The sequence below is a fragment of the Hypanus sabinus genome, chromosome 13 (genome assembly GCF_030144855.1).
Source record: "Hypanus sabinus isolate sHypSab1 chromosome 13, sHypSab1.hap1, whole genome shotgun sequence".
NCBI classification, from domain to species: Eukaryota; Metazoa; Chordata; class Chondrichthyes; order Myliobatiformes; family Dasyatidae; genus Hypanus; species Hypanus sabinus.
Genome location: NC_082718.1, coordinates 87,985,427 through 88,010,521, shown reverse-complemented (window position 1 = coordinate 88,010,521; position 25,095 = coordinate 87,985,427). Strand labels below are relative to the sequence as shown.

The following is a 25,095-nucleotide window of genomic DNA, read 5'->3' as shown; positions in this document are numbered from 1 at the left end:
ACCATACATTTCTCTACACTATATTCCATCTGCCAGTTCCTTGCTCATTCTCCCAATGTCTAAGTCCTTGCGTAGACTCACTGCTTCCTCAACCTTACCCATCCCTCCACCTATCTTCATATTGTCAGTAAACCTGGCCATCAATTCCATCGTCCAAATCACTGACATATAACATGAAAAGAAGTGATCCCAATACCAACCCCTATGAAACACCACTAATCACCGGCATCCAACTAGAAAAGGCTATCTTTGTTCCCAATTTTTGCCTTCTGTCAATCAGCAAATGTTCTATCCATGCTGGTATCTTTCCTGTAATTCCATGGGCTCTTATCTTGTTAAGCAGTCTATTGTGTGGCACCTTGACAAAGCTCTTCTGAAGATCCCAGTGAACAACATCCCTTTTGTTATCTTGCCTGTTAGTTCCATAAGAAATTCCAGAAGATCTATCAGGGAAGATTTCCCCTTAAGGAAACCAGGCTGACTTTGGCCTATTTTATCATGTTGCCTCTAAGTACTTCAAAACCTCATCCTCAATAACACCTTCCCAACCACTGAGGTCAGGCTAACTGGAGTATAATTTCCCTGCAATTCCACATTCTTAACAATAAGGGAATGGAAATAGACTTGCAAATCAAGATGATGTGTGACCAGGAAGGGAAGACGCAAGTCGAGAATGTTTCAAAGCATTTGTAGAAGATAGAAGTTGTGGGCTTGGGGCAATGAACAGTCAGTGTCTGAGTCAGAGGGTTTGAATGAGAATATTAAGATTAGACATAAATCAAGAGGATATCTTAGTTCAGGGTAATGCCAAATTTGTTGTGTGTTGGAGCTGGGGTCATCCAATTAGGTAGTCCATCAGGCTCCTGACCTACGCCACAAACTATCAAGACTTCCAAGTGGTTCCATTACTTTGTTCTGTTCCTTTAATAAGTACACTGGCTATTGGTGACATTAGCTCCTCTAAGGACCATTACAGTGTATTTTGTGTTCGGGGGGCACCGCAGACTTGGTGTCCTGGTACCGAGTGCTTTAAAATGTGCAGCATTATCATCTCCATCACTATGGGTAGAAATTTCCTGTTCCTCTGAGATGGTTTCAGCTGAGGCTGTGCTTAAATGATAATTCACATTTCTGTTAATATTTTGGTGGCAGAGGAACCTTCTGGCTCTTTTTAAATAATAAATGCTCAAACTCTTCAGTTTGGAAATCATTTGGTGTTACTGTTTGCTCTTCCTAGCCTTTACATGTGATTGATCTTGTACCTTTCCTGCCATCAAAGGAAGCAATCTTCTAGGTTTTCAGCTGCACTACATTAATTTTCCTGTTGTGCAGCATTAAAACTTCTGCAGCATATAGAACAGTGGCTGCATTGACATTGAAAGGAAGTGCGCCATTATCATTGCATTTCTAAATCACCACATAGGTTGTCTTTGCATAGAGTTCGGAACGTAGAACCTGGCAGAAGCAGCCCTGTGTTAAACCTTGATATCGGGTATTTGTATTATTTGCACTTTTCTGTAAAGCTCATCAGTTTTCAAGCTATATTATGCCAAAGTGAAAGTGATCTCCTTGTAGTGATACAGTACAAAATAAGATAAGACTCAAAATACATTTATTATCAAAGTACGTATACAGTATATAACCATGAGACTCATCTTCCCACAGACAGCCACGAAGGAAAAAAAAACCATGAGACCTGTTCAAAAAAAAACATCAAACACCCAACACGCAAAAAAAAATATGCAATGCCCTGGTTAAGATTTCTACTGCTATGCTGTAGGTATTTCATTTTAGCAGTTCTGTCAGAGCACTCTATTCTGCTTCTGGCATGTCTGGGTTTGAGCTAAAGATTAAAAGGGGCTATGTTGTTCAACATAGGAATGTTGCGTCAGGCAATCAGGATGGTGAAATTGGGAGGAGGTTCTAGATGGTGCTGGGGGGAGAGGTTTTTCTGACTGACACTGGGTTGAGGTCTTTTTGGCAGGAGGATGCTGTCCCTGTTGTACTAGGTGCTTTGTGCAGATGAATGGCTTCGATGAGGAAGGACTGATACTCCCATGGGGGAGCAGGCTTGTTGAAGGTGGATTTTAAGCGACATTCGGAAAGTGGTGTGTGCTTTCACGCAGACGGTGGGTCCAGTGCGTGAGTTAAAGACACCTTCCAGATGAGCTCCAACTTGTGTGTACATCTGGACTGGGTTAACTGTAATGGGCCATTTTAATTTTATTTTTTCTTTTCATTTTCCTGCTAACTGTTTAATAAAGCTGAAATTTATTGTAGGAGGTGTACAATCTGTTATTTCTAGCTGATGGGTGATTGCAAGGGGGCAACATTTACACAGTTTTTGCTCAGATCGGGGTGCGGGTGGTTGAACCATCTTGGCTCTCCCAGTCTGGTGGGACCCAAGATGCATGGAGTTCGAGAAAGGTGGTTTTCTCACCGTTGAGTCCATTGGCTTGTAAGAGGAGTAGCCAGCTGTGTTTCTAGAGATGCCTGGTAAAAAGGGTTTCAAGGACAAATCACGTAAACGGCAAAAAAAGAATGAAAAGCACAATATAAAACACCAAAGCACAAAGTCATTGAAAGAGTCCCAGGCATATTTAATCCAGCTTAGTTCACCCGAACCCAGTGCTGTGCCTTCATTATCTGGCTGCGGGCCGCAGGTAATTTGATGTGATTGTTGTAATAAAACAACCTCATATTTTAAGATGTACCTGTAAGATGTGCATTAAGACTTCTTCATGGGAGGAACCATTTGAATTTTAGTTTGAAATCAGGATTTAATTAAAATAATGTAAATCATTTGCATCTTCTGCTGTGAATTTATGCTATACAGTAACACCGGTACAAAAGAGTAAATTATAACTGTATTTAATACACCACTAAATAAGTTCCACTCAAACCATTTTTGCCCTCTGAATCAGCTCTTGTATGCTTGTCGGTGAAATCTAGCTCCGCTTCTGTTTTTCCCATCACTGTCCTTGCCTTCTGAGTCAAGTTATGGACTAGCCCAGATTTCTTGCAGTTCAGCGTTGTGAAGAGCGAAGTCACCACTTTGTACCCCAAGACTGGCTTCTGCTGCCTGGGATTGACATCCCTCCTCCATTTGGTACATGCGTTAGCTAAACCAGACTGTGCAGAGTCATAGCATCCTGTGTGGCTCAGACCACAGCTTTAGAATGTATTTACCTTAACGTATGAAGATTGTGTAGTGTTGCCTACTCTGTGCCTCCTTGGCCAACAACAAAGCTTTGAACGTCCTTTTGTCAGTTGTTAACTATTGATTTAATGTCTTCCCTCTCCGCCTACTGGCATCCCTCCTGCTTGCTCAGAAGACAGAAAACATTGCTTAAATTGGCTGCTGCGTGAATTCTTGCTTGCCTGTCTTGTTGAATCTCAGTGTTGTATATGGTGACATATATGTTCTTTGATAATAAAATTTACTTTGATCTTTGGACTACCATTCTCCCTGATCTACACCAACTCCCTGTATCTCATTTAAACTCTCCTCGCTGTATACAGTCGCTGCACAGTCTCAGCTCATCCTACCCAATAAACCTCTTTTTTTTCCACATTGGTTGACTTTGCACGTCATTTTTCATTGATCCTGTTGTATTTCTTTGTTCTACTATGAATACCTGCAAGAAAATGAATCTCAGAATACGGTGACATATATGCATCTTGATAATAAATTCACCTTGAACTTCGGACTTATAGCCCAACATTCTCTCAAACCCTCTGCTTGGCTGTGTGTAGTTCTTATGACCACCTGCAAATCCCCATCCTTGCCACCATCTCATTTCCATTGAAGTTCAAAGACCCGCAGTCACTTCTGCCCCAAACCATTTGTGCTTCAGACCGAAAAGTCTTCAGTAGAAACCTGTCTCTGAGCCTTTGGCCTACTAGCCTTATGACAATGCTTGATGTACTTTACTTTCCATTCCAGAACATCTTGGGATATTTGTACATTAAAATAATTATGTTGTTTTGCGGAAGCCATTGAGATTGCCTTGTATAAGATGATATTAAGTAGAATGAGTAAGCCACCCAGCACTTCGCACCCACCCTTGATGAGGTCAGGGCTGGTCTTTTACCTCAGTGCCACTCTCCTGTGCTAAGCGTAAAATTTACCAATGTATCAATCCTTGTTATGAAAATACTTCATCACCTAGCTTCTTCAGCACTCTTGAGTGAGGGATTTTCTGCTAATCTCCGTACAGAATGCCTGTATTTTGATCTTGTGATGCTTGGTTCAAAGTATTCCAGCTTAGCGAAACATTGTCCCTGTTATCAGCTTGGTCAAGCTGCATGTCAGAAAGAAATTTCATTTCATTTCTCTAAACTAGCGAATTTTGGCCAACCTTGCAAAGCTAGGTAGAATGTATGGTTCCTGTACCACAGAACTGTGATGTTTGTTCATCCTCCCTATAGCCTCTACAGCAGGGGTTCCCAACATGGAGTCCACGGACCCCTTGCTTAATGGTATTGGTCCATGGCATTAAAAGAGTTGGGAATCCCTCCTCTATAGGCTGCAAGAACCTCTTACCTGTTGGAATGTGTGCAAAGGCTGAGGCTCCAGTGTGGACTTCCTGCCTCATTCAAGGTCACGTCCTCCAGTTCCCCTTCACTCACCGGTTCTGCAGCAAGGGGATCCCAGGGGGAATCTTTCACATGGACAAGATGCTGCCTGAGGAGGTGGTGGAGGCAGAGACACTCACAAAATCTAAGAAGTATCCAGGCACATACTTGAATCTCCAAGGAGACTGATTGAATGCAGTTAGATGGGACAGTCAGAGGGTAGCGGGGTGGAGATATGTCTCTACCAAAGAAGGTGTAAGGTGTTCCTTCCCTCCTCTAGCCTGCAGGTCACCCTTGGGCAAGGTGTAGCAGCTGTTTATACCTCCTCAACCAATCAGGGTCACATGAAGGCATGGGAGCAGGTGGTGGCTGGTCGTATAAGCAGCTGGTGCATATCACAAGTTATGTGACCATCAACACCAGGCAGACAATCTCTGAAGAGTCTTGATAATGGCTGGGGTCACCCATCTTGTAAAGGCACTGTCCAAGGAGAAGGCAATGGCAAACCACTTCTGTAGAAGGATTTGCCAGGAACAGTCATGGTTATGGAAAGACCAAGATCACGCATGTCATACAACACAGCACATAACGAATGTGTGAATAATAGTCGGTGTGAATGAGACAGACTGCATCACCTCTTTCTATGCTGAGTTACTCCATGAGAGGGTGAATATTAATTTCAACGTTTGGGGTGGGGGGAGTATAGGTTGAGGTGTACTCATCAAGCAGAAAGTCCAGATCTGATAGCAAACACCAGACCAATATGCTTTGTGTTTGTTTTATCATTGCTAACCATTGAATGCACATTTTTAAAGGAATATATCTGTGTTTTTTTTTCTCCTTAACTAGATTGACTTTAATTTGGATGCACTTCAGAAGACTCAGATAACCAGGGGCTGGTTTAGGCTGTTGCCTTTTGAAAAGAAGGAAGACGATGCAGGGTAAGTGATTCGTGTTTTTCTCACCAATTCAGATCTCCACTATGACGTGAAGATCATTCATGATTGATGATTGTTTGGTGTCATTTCCTGTACATTACTGTAAGGAGGACGAAGGAATTGTTACTCTGGATCTGATACAGCACACAAGAAAACTCACACAAAAGATCAAGAGCAAATATTAATTTAAAAATACTCAGTAAATATAGATACATACGATAGCTTGTAACCACAGGTTGATTGTATGTTGAATGAGTGACATTAGCCTATATGTAAGGTGATTTATTCCTAGCCTAATCACAGAACAATTTACAATGACCTACCAACCAGTACGTCTTTGGACTGTGGGATGGAACCCACACAGTCATGGGGAGAATGTACAAACTCCTTACGTGCAGCAACAAGAATGAACCCAGGTAAAATATTTACTTGTTGTTTGAGATACAGTGCAGAATAGGCCTTCTCGGTCCTTTGGCCATGCTGGCTAGCAAGCCACCTTTTTAATCCTAGCTTAATCACGGGACAATCTGCAATGACCAATTAACCTACCAACCAATAGGTCTTTGGACTGTGGTGGGGAACCAGGGCACCCGGAAGAAACCCACATGTCACGGGGAGAACATACAAACTCCACTTACAGGCAGTGGCAGGAATTGAACCTGGGTCGCTTTTGCTGTAAGGTGTTGAGCTAACCTCTAGACTACTGTGCCGCCTTAAAGATCATTCATTGTTCACAATAATTTATTTTAAAGTTTAAACAAAGATACAGAGCATTTGAAACTAAGTGAGGAGCTGAGAAGCAAAGCAGAGGTTCAATAGATGCATTAGAAAGAAGACGGTGCCTTTGAAAAATCCATCACCTTGATACTCAAGATAACATAGGTTTCCTTAGATAACTAAATCCATCTTTACTCTGCCTGAAAACACTTTTTGAGATGATGTTCTACTTGTGTTTAATCCAAAGTGATTTTTTTTGATTAAAAATAGAAGATGCTAAAAAAAAACTCAGCAGAACAGGCAGCATGGGTAGAGGGAGAAACAGTTAGCGTTTCAGGGGGAAGGCTCTTCATCTGATCTGGGAAAGAGAGAAGGCAAATTATTGTAATAGCAGAGAAGGGTGGGAGGGCAGTGGGTGGAACAAAGGCAATGTGTGGACACAATTAGTCTTTTCAGGTAAGGCAGTGACTTGCTTGCATTCCTTCCATTCGAGTGCAATGCTCCAGATGTTTATAGCATGGCTTGCTCTGCACTGGAAAACCAAATGCAGTTTGGGTGACGGATTTGCTGAGCACCGGTACACAAACCACGTGGCAACCCTAAGCTTCCAGTTACGTGCCATTGTAATTCACCATCCCAGTTATGCTCTGACCCCTTGCCTGTGACCTCCTGCATTGTTAGAATGAGGCCCAACAGCTCATTTTTCATCTGGGCTCGTTGCAGCCAGCAGAACTCAATATTGTACTATCCAACATCCTCTTTGTATCAGGGCTGGTCGACTGTGCTTGGCATTCCCTCTTTTTCTTATTTGCTTCCACATTCTGGCTTGCTAGATACACCCCAGTAAGACAGACTATACAACATCAGTCAGACTGTACTACACAAACAGCAAAGATTTACTGTCCACTCATGTATAGTGGAAAAGGAATTGCCAGCATTTTCGATCTCCTTCAGCCCACATTAATCTCAACCTAGTTATCCATTGATGACCCTGTCTCCCATTTCCAACAATCTCCTTCATGGATACCACCTTCTATCCTTTTACTTACTTACTCATTGCCTGTTATGCCGTTGGCATTTAGGGCAGCAGTGAAGGTCCTCCGTCTCTGGTGGTGTTCAGGGCTTCCTCCATCATGTCGGTAGCCTCCTCTCGGTTTTCACTACTGTCAGTCGTACAAGTCCCGGGTGGAGACTCAGGAATACTGTCACGCTCAGGTGTAGAAGGATTCTTCATTGTTGTTTCTGTAGCGGTTTTGTTTGACCAGCCAACATTGTTAGCCCTGAAATGAACCCCCTGAATCTGGAGGACCGGTGGACCACTCTTAGTCTGCCCTCTACCTGTTTGGCATGGGTGACCCTACCAACAGCCAAAGCCTAAAGCCCCGACTCCAGCTAATGTAGCACTCCAGGCCATTGAGGCATGCGACCTTCCAGACCCTACAACAAGGTTATTGTCCTCTTGGAGGTCTGTCCTCCTACCCTCTCTTGAAATTTTCCTCTCCTATTGCTCTCATGATATCAACGTCTCCACATTAACCTCACCTTTTCTATTCGCTCTGCATCATTCTCAACATAATCATCACTCCTACCCCTCCCCCCCCCCCCCCCCCCCCCCGTATCTGTGCCTGACCTGCTGAATCCAGCTGATTTAGAAGTTGGCACCAGCAAACAACGTGACCAAGGGTGATGCCTTCCAAATGGTTCACAAAACTATTTCTTTCACTTCTTTTTCAATCAACTATGGCTCTGCTACAGTTGAAGCCTGTCATCTGCATTTTGGTGGTTTGTTTCTGGGCCGATTGAGCGATCTGGCGCTTTGCTGTTTCTGAGGGTGTTCAGTGAGGCTTCGAGTGAAGGGTGTGGCCTCAAGGCTAATAAGCCTGAAGAAGGGGCACGTGTCCATGATCGACTACGTTTCTCACCGATCTTGCGGATGAAAGCGTCGAGGAAGATTGAAATCAACGAGGCACGTGTGGAAGGCATGCAGGTGTTGAGTGCTGTCTACCAGCCCCTCGCTTGCTGGTGCTGGAGGAACATGTCTGCATTTGATGGTCTCTCCCTCCCTCATACTCACTGCTCCCTACATTCGAATGGTCTCTTTCTCTCCCTCGATGCTGTCAGAGGATGGTGCCGGAGTTCTGGGTCTTGTGCAAGGTGTAATCAATGCAGTTTGTCAATTGGACTCTGGGGTTCACATTTCGATGTGTCTCTGGTTTCAGGACGCTCCTGTTTTTCCGTTACTATTTCAGGCGATTTTGAATCAGGGCAGCCTGCAGATAATGAACACTGAGCTGAACTGAATATGCATGGGCTCTCTTTTGATTTTGTGTTTTATACTTTAAGCTTTTTTTGTTGCTGTTTGCATGATTTGTGTTTTTTTCTGTGTGTTGGGGTGGGGTTGATTTCCTTTAAATGGGTCCCATAGTGTATCGTGACTGTCTGTCAGGAAGATGAATCTCAGGGTTGTATACTGCATATATACTTTGAGAATAAATGTACTTCGAGTCTTTAAGATCCTTCAGCAGGACATTGCTTGCTCCAGATTCCAGCATCTGCAGTCTCTGACATCTCAAATGTTCCTTCAATTTCTTCTGTTACAGATATTCCTTTTATTCCATTCCTTACTCACCCCCCCACCTTTTCCGCTACTTAAGCTAACCTTTTTTTTTCTCTTTCTCAGCTCTGATGAAGGCTCTTTGACCAGAACTGTTTCTCTCTTCGTAGATGCAGCCTGTCTTGTCGTGATTTTACAGCATTTGCTGTATTCATTTCAGATTTATCTACAGTTTTTTAAAAATTTTCCTGATGTGTTTTAATCTTTCATCATAGTGAACAGATTGGATTAGTGTTTAAGAAGTAGATTTTGCACGTTGGTTTGTGTATGGCCATTGCGTAATGCCTCCTACGGGTAACATTTCCACATGGAATGACCTTTTAAATGTCACTCTCACTACCTCAGAGAGGATTTAATCAAACTTTCAAATAACATTTTATAAGTTTAAAATTTGTCTCTCTGCTAGGACTGCCCAGGTGCATATTTTCTGTTTCATTAGACCTGGGCTGGTTTCAACAGATTTTTTCTGCATAATTAGCCCTATATCTCGTCTTCTCTTAATGATGAAACAAGATAATTCTGTATCTGAACTAAACAAAAACCTTTTATTCGAAAAGCTCCTAAAATGTTTGTTTATAAGTCCTTCAACTAATTAACCAAGGAGCTTCAAAGAATATTTCTTTGGCAGGTGCAAGCCTTCATTGTCTATATAAATAATTTTGGGTACCTGCCAAGGCCATTTTTCCAGGAATGGTTTGTAATGTCGTCACCATCAGGAGAGTATCACAAGTACAAATAGGGCAGATTATGAACCATTCAAGTAGAAAGAGTAATTCTCTGACCTTGTCTGTCCATGGGGAGATGCTACCTACCACAGGTATAAGTTTGCAAGACAAGTACAGGCAATACTTCATCATCACAATGTCAGTGGTGATGGCAAGGCATTCACTAATAGCTCAAATTTCTGATGTTTCCAGCCATCGGCTAAGAATCTGCAAAAATTATTCTATTTACTCCATGGAAGCAAGCTTCCTTTTCATAATTTAGATGTATTAAAGTAGTGTCATTTTTACAGAAATATAGATAGAGCATATAAGGCTATTCATGTCTTGGAAGTATAGATAGAGACCATAAGACCATAAGGCACAAGAACAGAATTAGGCCATTCAGCCCATCGATTCTGCTTCGGCATTCCATCGTGGCTCATCCCAGATCCCACTCAACCCCATACACCTGCCTTCTCGCCATATCCTTTGATGCCCTGACCAATCAGGAAGCTATCAACTTCCATATTAAATATACCCACCGACTTGGCCTCCACCACAGTCTGTGGCAGAGCATTCCACAGATTCACTATTCTCTGGCTAAAAAAAAAAATCCTCCTTACCACAGTTCTAAAAGGTCACCCCTCAATTCTGAGGCTGTGCCCTATAGTTCTGGATACCCCCACCATAGGAAACACCCTCTCCACATCCACCCTATCTAGTCCTTTCAATATTAGGTAGGTTTCAATGAGATCCTCCCGCTTTCTTCTAAATTCCATTGAGTACAGGTCCAAAGCTGCCAAATTCTCCTCATTTGTTAACCTTTTCATTCCCAGAATCATCCTTGTGTACCTCGTCTGAACTCTCTCCAATGACAGCACATCATTTCTGAGATATGGGGCCCAAAACTGTTGATAATACTTCAAATGCAGCCTGATTAGTGGCTTAGAAAACCACCGCATTATCTCCTTGCTTTTATTTTTTATTCCCCTTGCAATACCAACATTGCATTTGCCTTCTTTACCACAGATTCAACCTGTAAATTAACCATCTGAGAGTCTTGCACGAGGACTTCTAAGTCCCTCTGCACCTCTGTGAAAAGTAGCGGTCCCAATCGTGACCCGAGGAACACACCAGTCACTGGCACTGAACTAGAAAAGGCCCCTTTTATTCCCACTCACTGCCTCCAAGCATAAGGCCATTCTTCTCTTTGAAGCATTGAGTATAAGGCCATTCTTGTCTTGGAACCTCATCTGCTATGAGGTTAGATCATGCCTGAACTAAACCTATTTTGTCAGATTTGTTCTATGTCTTCATATAATGGAACCATCTTCAAATTTCACCCTGATTCCACAACTTAACAAGTTCCTATTTGGAAAAAAAAATCCTTCCTGGTTTCAATCCTAAATGAGCTTACCCCTAATTGATAAATGATGCTCTCATCCATTCAAGTCTTCCAAAGAGGAAATAGTTTCTGTCTGTCTTTCTTATCAAAATTTTAAGTCACTATAATTAGGTCACCTGCCTAACATTCAGAAATTGGTGGAATATAAACAATGCAAAGTCTAATTGTGGAACAAACGGCTCAACCCCAGAGTTCCAACAGTTTTTCGATGAATTTGTGGTGAAGCCTCTTTGTCAGTAACTGGTCCACTTAGATTCGTATGAGGAGAATTTGGGAACACATTGAATCGGAATCATGAATCCAATGCTTAAGAAGAGTGTAGCTGGCCTTCTTTATATTTGTGTTGGGTAGAATAAACTTTGATGAAACCTTTTCATGGCCATCTGGTTCTTTGTCAATTTTGGGCAAAAGAACTTCCAATGTCTTCATTCATAGCAAAATTGTAAATTTTTTTGTAAGGAATATGGCCAAGATTTTGCAAAGAATTGCACTTTTGCTGGGCATTGGATTTCCATGTCAGTCCATTCTGAATCAAAGGACGTCATCAACACCCGTGAAAGCTGGTCACTTGAATTCCCATGCACACCAATCAAGGTTGACTGGTGCACAGAAAATTTAGTTTGCCAATCTGAGTCAAGTGTTTAGCAATCTTTTCATTGGGCTTTGAATCTGGAGCATTATTGCAGAAACTTTAGAGGAGTTCCTTCCAATGAATAAAACTTCTTCAAAAAAAAGTTCAGAAATAATTTGTATAAATACAAAATACTTGCCAGTAGCAGTAATATCATTTGCCCAACACCAGAATTGTTTCTAATCTAGTGATTTTTTTTAATTTTCCCAGTGGAAAATTAGGAGCATTACGATTAAAAGTCAGATTGGCAGAAGACCGGATACTACCTTCAATGTACTATCAGCCACTAATTGACATCTTGGTGGAACCTGTAATCTCTCCATCTAAAGTGAGTATATTGAACCCTATACATTAACAAGCAGGTTTGAACTGAGCACGATTATTCTGTTTGTTTATATGTCAGATCCAGTCAAATTTAGGAAATGTTTGCTTCTTTCTCAGTTGAACAGTGTTTTAAAGTTTGTTTAAACCTTGACTCCAATAGATAATTGAAAATGAATTAACATTTTAAAGAGAGATATAAAATACCACAAAAGATGGAGTTTTGACCAGAAAAAGAACAAACTGCTGAAGAACTTTGAGTTAGGCACCATCTGTGGAGCAAAATAGAGATCGGACGTTTTTGGGCCAAGACACTTTTGTTCTTGCAGCCTCGTCAATAGCTCAATACTTTGTGGTAAATAAAATGTCTTCCTGCATTCATTGCCTTATGTTGTGTAACGAACGACCCAAACAAGTGTGAGGTGCATAGAACAATGTGTTAAAGATATGTCTGATGCACCATCAATAACTCTCGGAGACGTGAGACGGAGAGATAGGCTTTTATTAGCTGGAAGAAAGCACCGTCAGCAGCAAGAGACCATCACACAACATCCTGGAGACTGAGGGAGGAGCAGTGCCTCCAATCACCTTTATACAGGGGTCTGTGGGAGGAGCCACAGGAGCAGTCAGCAGGGGGCGTGTCCAGACAGGTATATGTAGTTCACCACAATGTCACAGTCAACTTATAAATACTTCCACAAGTTATCTTGCACCAGGAAAACAATCTTAATCTCTCCTGCTAACTGAAACACTTCATCCCAGGCAACATCCAGATGAATCTCCTCTGCACCCTATCCAGTGCAATCCCATGTTTCCTTCAGTATGATGATCAGAATTCCTTATTCAAATTACAGCCTAGAAAAAAATCAACCTACAGTACTGTGCGAAAGTCTTAGGCACATATATATAGCTAGGCTGCCTAATGCTTGTGCTCAGTACAGTATTTGTCAATGTGGAGTGGAGAACAAGTTAGTAAATCTGGCGGGAGCAAAGGATGTTGGGTGAGGTTAGAGTACCATGGGAGGGGTGTGGGACAGGTGGCAGAGAAGGAGAGTCAGGGTGGGGGGGGGTGGCGGGGATGCAGACACACCCAGCCCTGAGACACCAGGCAAGGTCATTGGATTCCAAACAATTGGTTCATTGATCACCATGTAATATCTCTCTGGTGTTTTCTCTCCCTATCCCCCTTCAGAATGGAGCATGCTAGGAAGCCAAGGAATTTTGAGGTTAGGGAAGAGGTAGTGTTATGTCTCTTGAAAACCCTAAGGTGGATAAGTCCCTGGGACCATTTGGGATATACCCCAGGTTACTGAGCAAGGTGAGAGATGAGAATGTTGAGGCCTTGTGAAGATCTTTGTATCTTCGCTAGTCATAGGTATGATGCTGCTGGACTGGTGGTAGCTCGTGTTGTTTTGTTTAAGAATTAAAAATCCTGAAAATTATAGATGGATAAGTCAGAGAACTAACAGAGAGGATAGGATTTAAGAGCATTTAACAAAGTATGGTCTAATTAGGAACCAGCAGCATGTCTTTGTGTGGTGCAGGTCATATCTGATTTATTCGACTGAGTTTTTCAAGGGGGTGATGAAGATGATTGGTGACAGTAGAGCACTGGATTATGTATACGTGGATTTGACAACATCCCATGCATTAGACTCACACAGAAAATTAGGACTTTGGGGATTCACGGTGACTTCTTTAATTGGATCCAAAAACTGGTTTGCCCATAGAAAATAGAGGGGATTTATTCTGGATGGAGGTCTGTGACTAGTGTTCTTCAGTGATCTATTGTTTGTCATACACAGTATAATCCTTTTCAGTTCTGACAATAGGCCTCAGACGTGAAACATTAATATTGTTTCTCGTTCCACAAATTCAGACTGACCTGATGAATTGTATTTAAGACATCTACATTTTAGTTTGATTTTCATCAGCCTGATGGAATCTTGTTTGGACTGCTTCCAATGTTACTGTATGTCCTTTTAGATAAGGGCAAAAGACTTTGTGGAGTGGAAGAGAGCTTCAAATGCTTATGTTTCTCAGAGAGAGAGAACTTTTCCTCGTTTTAGTTTAAAGAGGTAAACACCCCCCCCCCCCCGCTCTTAAACAGTGACCTATAATCTAGCTCTCCTGTGGGAGGAAACATCCCCCTCACATCCACCCTGGCAGGTTTTGGAATTGATTTATTACTGCACCAGATGCTGAGGTAGAGTAAGAAGCTTGCCTTGCATGCCATTCGTACAAATCAATTATTGCACGGTGCATTGAGATGATATAAAGTGAAATAATAACAGAATAAAGTGTAACAGCTACACGGAAGGTGCAGTGCAGGTAGACTGTAAGGTGCTGGGTCAAAACAAAGTGGACTATGAGATTAAGAGGCCATCTTACCATACTAGGGAACTGTTGAACAGTTATAATAGTGTCTGAGCCTAACTCTTATCCATTTTAATTAGTCTGCTAAATACCAGTAGAAACAAGCCTACCCTGCTCCATCTATCTACATAAGACAACCTGCTTGTTTTAGGTGTTGGTTGAGTAAACATTGTCTGACCTGCTTCCAACATGTGAACACCTTCCTCAAATAACAAGACAAAATACAAGACCTTTTCCTGAAATAGCAAACAAAGGTCACAGTGAGGTAGACTGGGAGATCAAGAGTTCACTGCTTAGCATATGAGAAGTCCATTCAAAACTCTCGCAACAGTGGGATAGAAGCTGTTCTTGTCTGATTGGTCCTTTCAGACTTTTGTATCTATGTCTAACAGGAGAGGGGAGGAGAGGGATTGACCAAGGTGCGTGGGTTCTTCAGTTATGTTAGCTGTGTTCTTTAGGTAGTGGGAAGTGTAGTCAATGAAGGAGAGTCTGTTTGTGTAATGGAACGAACAATTACAGTCTGATAGTTTTCATAATTACTTGCTGTCACTTTTTTCTAAGACCCCCGAACCCCCTGCAGCTTAGCTTTTCTCACAATTTCTCACTTGAGATCCAGGTATTCAATTAAATGTCTCATTTGCATAGGAACAAACAGTTATTAGAGTTGCAAACACAAGAAAGTCGGCAGATGCTGGAAATCCAAAGCAGCACACACAAAATGCTGGAGGAACCCAGCAGGTCAGGCAGCACCTAGGGAAATGAATAAATGGGCTAGGACCCTTCATCAGGAGCCTGGTGAAGGGTCTCAGCCCAAAATGTCGACTGTTCACTCTTTTCCATAGATGCTGCCTGGCCTGCTGAGTTCCTCCAGCATTTTGTGCCTTTCATTACAGTTGGAAATCATACTAATGATCATAAATAAGGATATAAAAAATGTATTTCCTTCTTTTTTCACCTCACTTTTACAGATTTTCAGGACCTGTTCTTTCTACATGTTACAACATTCTGTATTTCACTGTGAATATATTAAATGCCTTGTCAAAATTGTGTAATTGTTGTGCGATTCAGACATATGAGAACATAAGAAATAGGAGCAGGAGTCGGCCATCTGGCCCATCGAGCCTGCTCCATCATTCAATAAGATCCTGACTGATCTGACCATGGACTCCTCTCCACCCACCTGCCTTTTCCCCATAACCTCTAATTCCCCTACTATGCAAAAATCTACCCAACCTTGTCTTAAATATATTTACTGAGGTGGCCTCCACTGCTTCATTGGGCAGAGAATTCCACATTCACCACTTTCTGGGAAAAGCCGTTCCTCCTCATATCCATCCTAAATTTACTCTTACCCATCTTGAGTCTATGTCCCCTAGTTCTAGTCTCACCTACCAGTGGAAACTACTTTCCTGGCCTCTCTCTTATCAAACGTTTTCATAATTTTATATGTTTCTATAAGATCTCCTCTCATCTTTCTGAATTCCAACGAGTACAGTCCCAGGCAACTCAATCTCTCCTCATTGTCTAACCTCCTCATCTCTGGAATCACCCTGGTGGGCCTCCTCTGCACTGCCTCCAAAGCCAGTATATCTTTCTTTAAGTAGGGAGACCAGAACTGCACACAGTACTCGGGTGCGGCTTCACCAGTACCTCCTACAGCTGCAGCATAACCTCCCTGCTCTTAAACTCAATCAGCTCTAGCAATGAAGGCCAACATTCCTTTTGTCTTCTTAATAGCCTGCAAGCAAACCTTTTGCAATTCATGCACAAGCACGGCCCTCTGCACAGCAGCATGCTGCAATCTTTTACCATTTAAATAATAATCTGCTCTTCCATTTTTCCTTCCAAACTGGAAAAATTATTGATTGGTGTACTTTGGTATGATCTCTGACGATGAACAATGCCATGGGGTATATGCCAGCCAAGTTCTAAATAGTGTAAGCCTCCTGTAGTGCAATACTCCATGAGCTTTTAGCGGCATTTTTTTCCAATCCATATCTTGCTATCAGACTAACAAATACAATCCCAGATACTTATTCTAAACGCAGCCTCTAATGAGATGAATTGCATTCAGTGGTGGTGGGAATCAATGTTTAAGGTAGTGGATGGAAATTAAAATAAAATAGGCTTTTCGTCCTGGATGGAATTGAGCTTGCAGGGTGTTGTTGTCACCCAACTCAATGCTGGTGAATGGCCTGTTTCTTCTTCCCGTCATCTTACACAAATGTTGTTGGAGGATGATACCACAGTTCTGGGTCCGTGCTTTGTGGATTAGACTATGGTTCACTAGGACTCCTTCAGTTCTGTGTTTTTGCCCGTTCTTTCTTGTCACCGATTGCACAATTTGTTTTTGCACATGGGATGGGGTTTGATGTTCTTCCGCTGTTTGAGAGATCTGTTTTTTGCACGTGGGGCGAGGTTTGATGTTTTTGTCGCCATTTGCACGTGAGGGGCTTGATGTTCTTGTTGCTGTTTGTGTGAGTTGTTTTTTGGTGTGTGGGAGGGTTGTTGTCTTTCTTTGAACAGCTTCCATGGTTTTCTTTGTTTCGTGGATATCTGGAGAAGGTGAATCTCAGAGTTGTATACCACATACATACTTCGATAATAAATGTACCTTGTACATCACTCAACTTCACTTGGCCCATCATTTAAATGTTCCCACAACCATTGGACTCACTTTCAAGCTCCCATGTTCCCAATATTTATTGCTTATTTATTTATTATTATTGTTCCTTTTGCATTTGCACAGTTCATTATCTTCTGCGCTCCGGTTGAACGCCAAAGTTGGGCGGTCTTCCACTGATTCTGTTATGGCAGTTATTCTATAAATTTGTTGAGTATGCCCACAAGAAAATAAATCTCAGGGTTGTATATGGTGACATATATGTACTTATATAATAAAATTTTCTTTGAACTTTGAAATAGGTTGTAGGATTGTAGTGAGAATTAAATGCTCTGCAGATTTTAACGTTTATAATTTCAAGTCCTCACCTAATTGAACTTGTTGAATGATTACTGGTTTGTATAGCAGATGTTCATTCATTTCAACAAGAAAAGATGCTGAATAAACTAATTAGCAGCAGTAATATTTGTTCCAAATTAAATGAAACAGTTCATAATTAAATCCAAATATGGTTTTGACAAGAATTTGGATTTATAAAGAAGCTTTGCTTACTACAGTGACATTACAATGCGCTTTTTTATAATTGAGTATAATACAGATTGGAGAACTCTGTATGCAAAGCATTTTAGAAATCATCAACCTATTTATGAAAATTATACCTAGCAGATTTGCTAACCCAGTTTGTAGATGTTGATTAACCCTTTGTGACATTCATCACAGACTGTTGGGCTGTTTTGGGGGACAGGGTATGTTAAAGTTTGATGTTCACCAAAATAAAGTGGAGAGGAGAGAAGTTAAGGAAGCCTGAAGTTCGAATATGGATTGATTACTTGACTTTCAGCCTGGCTGGTGTACGATCGAGCTGACTCATCTTCTTTGCTTGGGTGAGGGTTGAATAAGTTTCAATAGATTTCCTATTTAAAGTCTAACAACAGTGGCTCAGTTCCAGATTCCTCTGTGTTGGTAGTAAACATCAGTGGGGATTTCTCAGCCTCATGGCAGCATTCTGTTTTTCACTGCCTTTTTCAAGGGAATTCCAAATAGCTTTGTGTGCTAATGATTGAACAACGTAATTAGAGGTTTGCAATCACAAACATAGAAAGCGTGGCTTTGAAATGGCTTCTATATGATTAAAAGTTGTCAAAGTACAAGAGGGTAAAATGGACAGCTGAATTTTAGTTGAATACTGTATTTCTGTCAGTCTTCATTCTTTTATTTTATTAACTTCCATTGGTTAAAATATGACTAATTTAGTCTTTTAAGGGAGCAGCCATTTCCTCTAAGCTTCTCAAGTTAATCACCTTGAGGATTAAACCAGTTGTTTGTTTGCATACAAGAGGTTCTTTTAAGTCAAAAAGGTACACAATAAGCTGTTCTAAATCAAATGAAGCTGTTCAGAATTAAATCCATTACAGAATTGCTCTACCAGTTGTTCTGTTATATTAAGGGAGTGGGCTCCAGTGGAGCTTCAAAGACTCAGTTTTGTTGACAGTAAGTCAAGTAATAAAATGTAAGTGTGTATATCACTGATGTACAATGGCCCTTGTACAAACCAGGAATGCAGGAGGTGCTTAGGAAGGTAAAAATATTTTGGTTAGTGTTTGACTGGGAGCCAGAATTACAACCATAAATGTTCATACCAAGAGTGTGTGGGAGGAGTTGTGGTTTTTTCTGCAGTGAAGATGAAATCCACAACCCTGAGTCAACTGTGACCTTAGAAAATGTACTTAGAAATGGGTGTGGCATTGATCACGACCCTGCACTCAATGGCAATAGAAATGAAAGAGTTGATTGTGGACTTCAGGAACAGTAAGATGAGGGAACACAAACCAATCCTCACAGAGGGATCAGAAGTGGAGAGAGTGAGCAATTTCAAGTTCCTGGCTGTCAAGATCTCCAAACTGAATTGACTTTATTATTTACATCCTTCATATACACAAGAAGTAAAATCTTTACATTATGTCTCCGTCTAAATGTGCAATGTGCAATTTATAGTAACTTATAACATATAGTATGTACAGTAGGTTAGTCAATATAACATAGAAATACAGTTGTCAGCATGAGTTAATCACTCTGATGGCCTGGTGGAAGAAGCGGTCCCAGAGCCTGTTGGTCCTGGCTTTTATGCTGTGGTACCACTTACAGGATGGTAACAGCTGGAACAGATTGTGCTTGGGGTGACTTGGGTCTCCAATGATCCTTCGAGCCCTTTTTACACACCTGTCTAACCTGGGTCTAACTTGGTCCCAACGTATTAATGCAGCTATAAAGAAGGCAAGATGCTAGCTATATTTCATTAACAGTTTGAAGAAATTTGGTTTGTTGCCTGAAAAGCTTGAAAACTTCTACAGATGAACTGTGGAGAGCATTCAGACAGGGGAGGTGGGCTACTGCACAGGACCAAAAGAAGCTACATAAAGTTGTAAAATTAATCATCTCCATCATGGGTACTAGCCTCCATAGTATCTGCGACCTCTTCCAGCAGCAATGGCTCAGAAAAGTGACAATAAATATTAAGGATCCCTATCACCCAGGACATGCCCTCTTCTCATTGCTATCATCAGGAAGGAGGTACAGAAGCCTGAAGGCACACACTCAGTGATTCAGGAACAACTTCTTCCCCTCTGCCATATGATTCCTGAATGGAGATGAACCCATAAACACTAACTTACTTTTTTTTAAAAAGTATATATCACTTCTGTTTTTGCACTATTTTAAAATTATTTAATAAATATGCCTCTGAAATTGATTTACTTATTTCTATTTATTTTCTTTCTATATGATCACGTATTGCATTGTACTGCTGCTGCTAAGCTAACAAACCTGATGATAAACTTGATTCTTTCTGAAACCTGAAATGTCAACATAGGAAACTGCATTTACGAAATGTACAAATAGATTATAATGGAGGTATATCAGTTTGATAAGATGAAAGTGTACCCAATGCACCACACCTCTTGGAGGCTTTCAAAGGTGCAATGTAATCACAGGCAATACATATACTCTACATTAAGCTCATTCAAGTCACTCATGATATGGTGACCTGGCTAGGTTTATAATTGCTCTATAGTATGACTGGCAGTGCATGATAACTAGGTCAGTGAAATTGGATTATTGTTTACATTAAAGGTAGGGATGATTTAACAGCACATTGGTTGATTGGCATCCATCTGTCTGGAAGCACAGTAGGTAATGATGACAATCATCACAAGCCTAGGTGGAAGGTATGGAGATCTTGAGATGCCCAGTCGTCAAGATACCCCTCTCAGCCTCACCGGTGGAGTCCAGTGGAAAGCTTATGAAGCGATACGTTTGTCACCAGCTTGGCTGTAGGAGCTGCCGGAGGGATGTTCAATGATGTCCAGCCAGCTTAGGGTCTGCACTCTGGATTTGCTGTCTGGGTTTACTCCTGTAGCCTTCATCTCTCCCGAGGCTGCCCCCAAGGCAATGGGATTATTTACCCGTAGCTGGGGATCTGGTTCATGAGCACCAGGGTGTCCACACACCAGTGGGCCTACGTGCTACGTGTGCAGGGGCCAGACCTCCTCCCTGTCCTCTGAGGTTCAGCCTGAGTCCGCAAGGAGTTCAGTTTCCGTGTGTCGCCAGCGAGGAGGCACTACATGAGGCTTGCTGTTGGGGAGACTATGTACTGGCAGGGAGAGACTGGCACATTCAGCTCTCCTTTTTGCGAGACTGCTAGTCAGCGGAAGAAGCTGAAAGTGAGAGTGACAAGCACTACCCACTACACTAGACACATCACAACAACCATTTTGATACTGCACATTACAATCAATTGCTCTATCTAGTTTAACCCATTAAATGTTAGGATAATTTAATTCAGAACTGCCTATTCTTGAATTCATTGACACAGAATCAACTTTGTTTTCCTGTTTATGAGATGAATATAAACCACAGAGATTAATGCTACGTTAAATCAGGATTTCCTGACCTTTTTTACGCCGTGGAGCCTTACCATTAATTGTGGGGTGTGTGAATCTGATTGTTAGGTCTGGTCTGCCTTGGTGGATGGTATTTTGCTTTAAGTAAACAGGCAGTTAGTTTCTCTAAAGGTGGAGTCTTGGCAGAATGTAGCAGAGAATCAAGTGGGGGGGGGGAGCAAAAGCAGAAAAGAAATCCTAAATGAGAAAAGCTAAACAGTGATGGAGGGTGTGAAACCCTGGGGGATTTTCCTGCCTTTGTACCTGGGCATGTGGGTTGCAAAAAGAGTCGTGAAGGAATCCACCTAACGCCCCATTAACTCATCTTGCTTTTATTCAGGTGACCAAATACCTCTGGAGCAGACCGGGGAAAATCCCGCCCCCCCTTGTACGTGGGAGTGCTGAACCCACGGGTTGGTTGTTTGAAATGATCAGTAATAGTGGTTTCTGCCGACAGTATCCTGGGAAATCAGGAAATCCTCCACTGAATTTTTTTCTCAGTATCTTTGGTTTAACAAAGAACAATACAGCACAGTACAGGCCATTCAGCCCACAATGTTGTGCCGACCCTTAAACCCTGCCCCCCCCCCACACACATATAACCCTCCAACTTAAATTCCTCCATATACCTGTCTAGCATTCTCTTAAATTTCACTAGAGTATCTGCCCCCACCACTGGCTCAGGCAGTGCATTCCACGCACCAACCACTCTCTGAGTGAAAAACCTTCCTCTGATATCCCCCTTGAACTTTCCAACCTTTACCTTAAAGCCATGTCCTCTTGTATTGAGCAGTGGTGCCCTGGGGAAGAGGTGCTGGCTGTCCACTCTATCTATTCCTCTTAATATCTTGTATACCTCTATCATGGCTCCTCTCATCCTCCTTCTCTCCAAACAGTAAAGCCCTAGCTCCCTTAATCTCTGATCATAATGCATACTGTCTAAACCAGGCTGCATACTGGTAAATCTCCTCTGTATCCTTTCCATTGCTTCCACATTCTTCCAATAGTAAGGCAACCAGAACTGGACACAGTACTCCAAGTGTGGTCTAACCAGAGTTTTATAGAGCTGCATCATTACCCTGCGTCTCTTAAACTCTATCCCTCGACTTATGAAAGCTAACACTCCATAAGCTTTCTTAACTACCCTATCTACCTGTGAGGCAACTTTCAGGGATCCGTGGACATGTACCCCCAGATCCCTCTGCTCCTCCACACTACCAAGTATCCTGCCATTTACTTTGTACTCAGCCTTGGAGTTTGCCCTTCCAAAATGTACCACCTCACACTTTTCTGGATTGAACTCCATCTGCCACTTCTCAGCCCACTTCTGCATCCTATCAATGTCTCTCTGCAATCTTCGACAATCCTCAATATCCACAACACCGCCAACTTTTGTGTCATCTGCAAACTTGCCAACTCACCCTTCCACCCCCACATCCAGGTCATTAATAAAAATCACGAAAAGTAGAGGTCCCAGAACAGATCCTTGTGGGACACCACTAGTCACAACCCTCCAATCTGAATGTACTCTCTCCACCATGACCCTCTGCTTTCTGCAGGCAAGCCAATTCTGAATCCACTTGGCCAAACTTCCCAGGATCCCATGCCTTCTGACTTTCTGAATAAGCCTACCCTGTGAAACCTTGTCAAATGCCTTACTAAAATCCATGTAGATCACATCCACTGCACTACCCTCATCTATATGCCTGGTCACCTCCTTAAAGAACTCTATCAGGTTTGTTAGGCACGATCTACCTTCACAAAGCCATGCTGACCGTCCCTGATCAGACCATGATTCTCTAAATGCCCATAGATTCTATCTCTAAGAATCTTTTCCAACAGCTTTCCCACCACAGACGTAAGGCTCACTGGTCTATAATTACCCAGACTATCCCTACTACCTTTTTTGAACAAGGGGACAACATTCACCTCCCTTCAATCCTCTGGTACCATTCCTGTGGACAACGAGGACATAAAGATCCTAGCCAGAGGCTCAGCAATCTCTTTTCTTACCTCGTGGAGCAGCCTGGGGAGTATTCCGTTAGGCCCCGGGGACTTATCCATCCTAATGTATTTTAAGAACTCCAACACCTCTTCTCCCTTAATATCAACATTCTCCAGAACATCAACCTCACTCATATTGTCCTCACCATCATCAAGTTCCCTCTCATTGGTGAATACCGAAGAGAAGTATTCATTGAGGACCTCGCTCACTTCCACAGCCTCCAGGCACATCTTCCCACTCTTATCTGTAATCGGACCTATCTTCACTCCTGTCATCCTTTTGTTCTTCACATAATTGAAGAATGCTTTTGGGTTTTCCTTTACCCTACTCACCAAGGCTTTCCCATGCCCCCTTCTTGCTCTCCTCAGCCCCTTCTTAAGCTCCTTTCTTACTACCCTATATTCCTCAATAGACTCATCTGATCCTTGCTTCCTAAACCTTACATATGCCGCCTTCTTCCATCTGACTAGATTCTCCACCTCACTTGTCACCCATGGTTCCTTCCCCCTACCATTCTTTATCTTCTTCACCAGGACAAATTTATTCCTAACATCCTGCAAGGGATCCCTAAACATCGACCACATGTCCATAGTACATTTCCCTGCAAAAACATCATCCCAATTCACACCTGCAAGTTTTAGCCTTATAGCCTCATAATTTGCCCTTCCCCAATTAAAAATTTTCCTGTCCTCTCCGATTCTGTCCTTTTCCATGATAATGTTAAAGGCCAGGGAGCAGTGGTCACTGTCCCCCAGATGCTCACCCACTGAGAGATCTGTGACCTGACCCGGTTTGTTACCTTACACTAGATCTAGTATGGCATTCCCCTAGTCGGCCTGTCAGCATACTGTGACAGGAATCTGTCCTGGATGCACTTGACAAACTCTGCCCCATCTAAACCATTGGAATTAGTCAAGTGCCAATCAGTATTAGGGAAGTTAAAGTCACCCATGATAACAACCCTGTTATTTTTGCACCTTTTCAAAATCTGCCTCCCAATCTGCTCCTCAGTATCCCTGCTGCTACCAGGGGGCCTATAGAATACTCCCAATACAGTAACTGCTCCCTTCCTGTTCCTGACTTCTACCCATTACTGACTCAAAAGAGGATCCTGCTACATTACCCACCTTTTCTGTAGCTGTAATAGTATCCCTGACCAGTAATATCACCCCTCCTCCCCTTTTCCCCCTTTCTATCCCTTTTAAAGCACTGAAATCCAGGAATATTGAGAATCGATTCCTGCCCTGGTGCCAGTCAAGTCTCTGTAATGGCCACTACATCATAATTCCATGTATGTATCCAAGCTCTCCAAGTTTGCAAAAAATATCCAGATATCTCTCACTTTGCACCACTGTGTTGATTGTCCACTGTATCCAACCTGTGCAGGGGGAGTTTTTAAAAGTGAGAAACCGGTGCACTGGGACAGTTCCACTCTCTCGACCTTGGAAGTTTGGGTTCAGTGGTACAAGTAGTTGGCATAAACAGGTGTCTTCTTTGGTTGCAGTGGGTGGCCGTGACTTCTGAGCCTTGCCATGCCCTTCACTTGCCATGAAGTGTTGCACTGCCACCTTCCTGGCCATTAGACCTCACTGTTGATCTCATCCGCCCAGTCCGCCAGAGCTGACTTCACAGGCGTCTCCCTATCTCACCGGGGTCTGAGGCCGCTGGCGACCCTCGACCGGTTTAGCCCGCCTGTGGAGACTGTGTGTTAGGATGTGGCCACTGTCGCATGCAAACAGCTTACTTGGAGCCACAGGTGAGAGCCGAGTTTCCAGTGGGGCCAAAGATGAGTGAGCTGTCCCAGAATGGACATGACAAGCCCCTTCACCAGAGGTGCTGCCCCTCCCTGGACACCCCATACATCCCAAGATGGGGTAGTGAGTGACTCACAGAGTGGTCCATATAGGTCTGACATGGATTCAGGTCAAATTCATTCTGCAATGTACCTAAAATGAAATTTCAATAAAATGTATCATTTTACAAAGCTAATATCAAAGGTGACTGCTTTTGATATCGCCTTGGCATTTGATCAGGTATGGCACCAAGAAACCCGAAGTCTGTAGGCATCAGGTACAATAAATTCCAATGGTTATAATCATAACTCAGGTGAGTGATTCACCTCTTAACATCCCAAAATCTTTCTGCCATGTAGGAAGTACAAGTCTGGAGTGTGAAGAAGTAATCTGCATGTACGTGGAGATCAGTTACACCAACATTCTGGAAAGTCAATGCCATCCAGGACAAA

General features: G+C 42.4%; 1 protein-coding gene across 1 annotated transcript in view; it reads left to right on the top strand.

Annotated features, from left to right (window-relative positions):
• LOC132404080 (rasGAP-activating-like protein 1) overlaps window positions 1–25,095 on the top strand; it is a 272,887-nt gene that overhangs the window by 120,460 nt on the left and 127,332 nt on the right. The window contains exons 8-9 of the mRNA XM_059988090.1: window positions 5,428–5,519; window positions 11,798–11,915. Coding sequence (XP_059844073.1) covers window positions 5,428–5,519; window positions 11,798–11,915 — 210 coding nt within the window. The remainder of the gene's footprint in view (window positions 1–5,427; window positions 5,520–11,797; window positions 11,916–25,095) is intronic.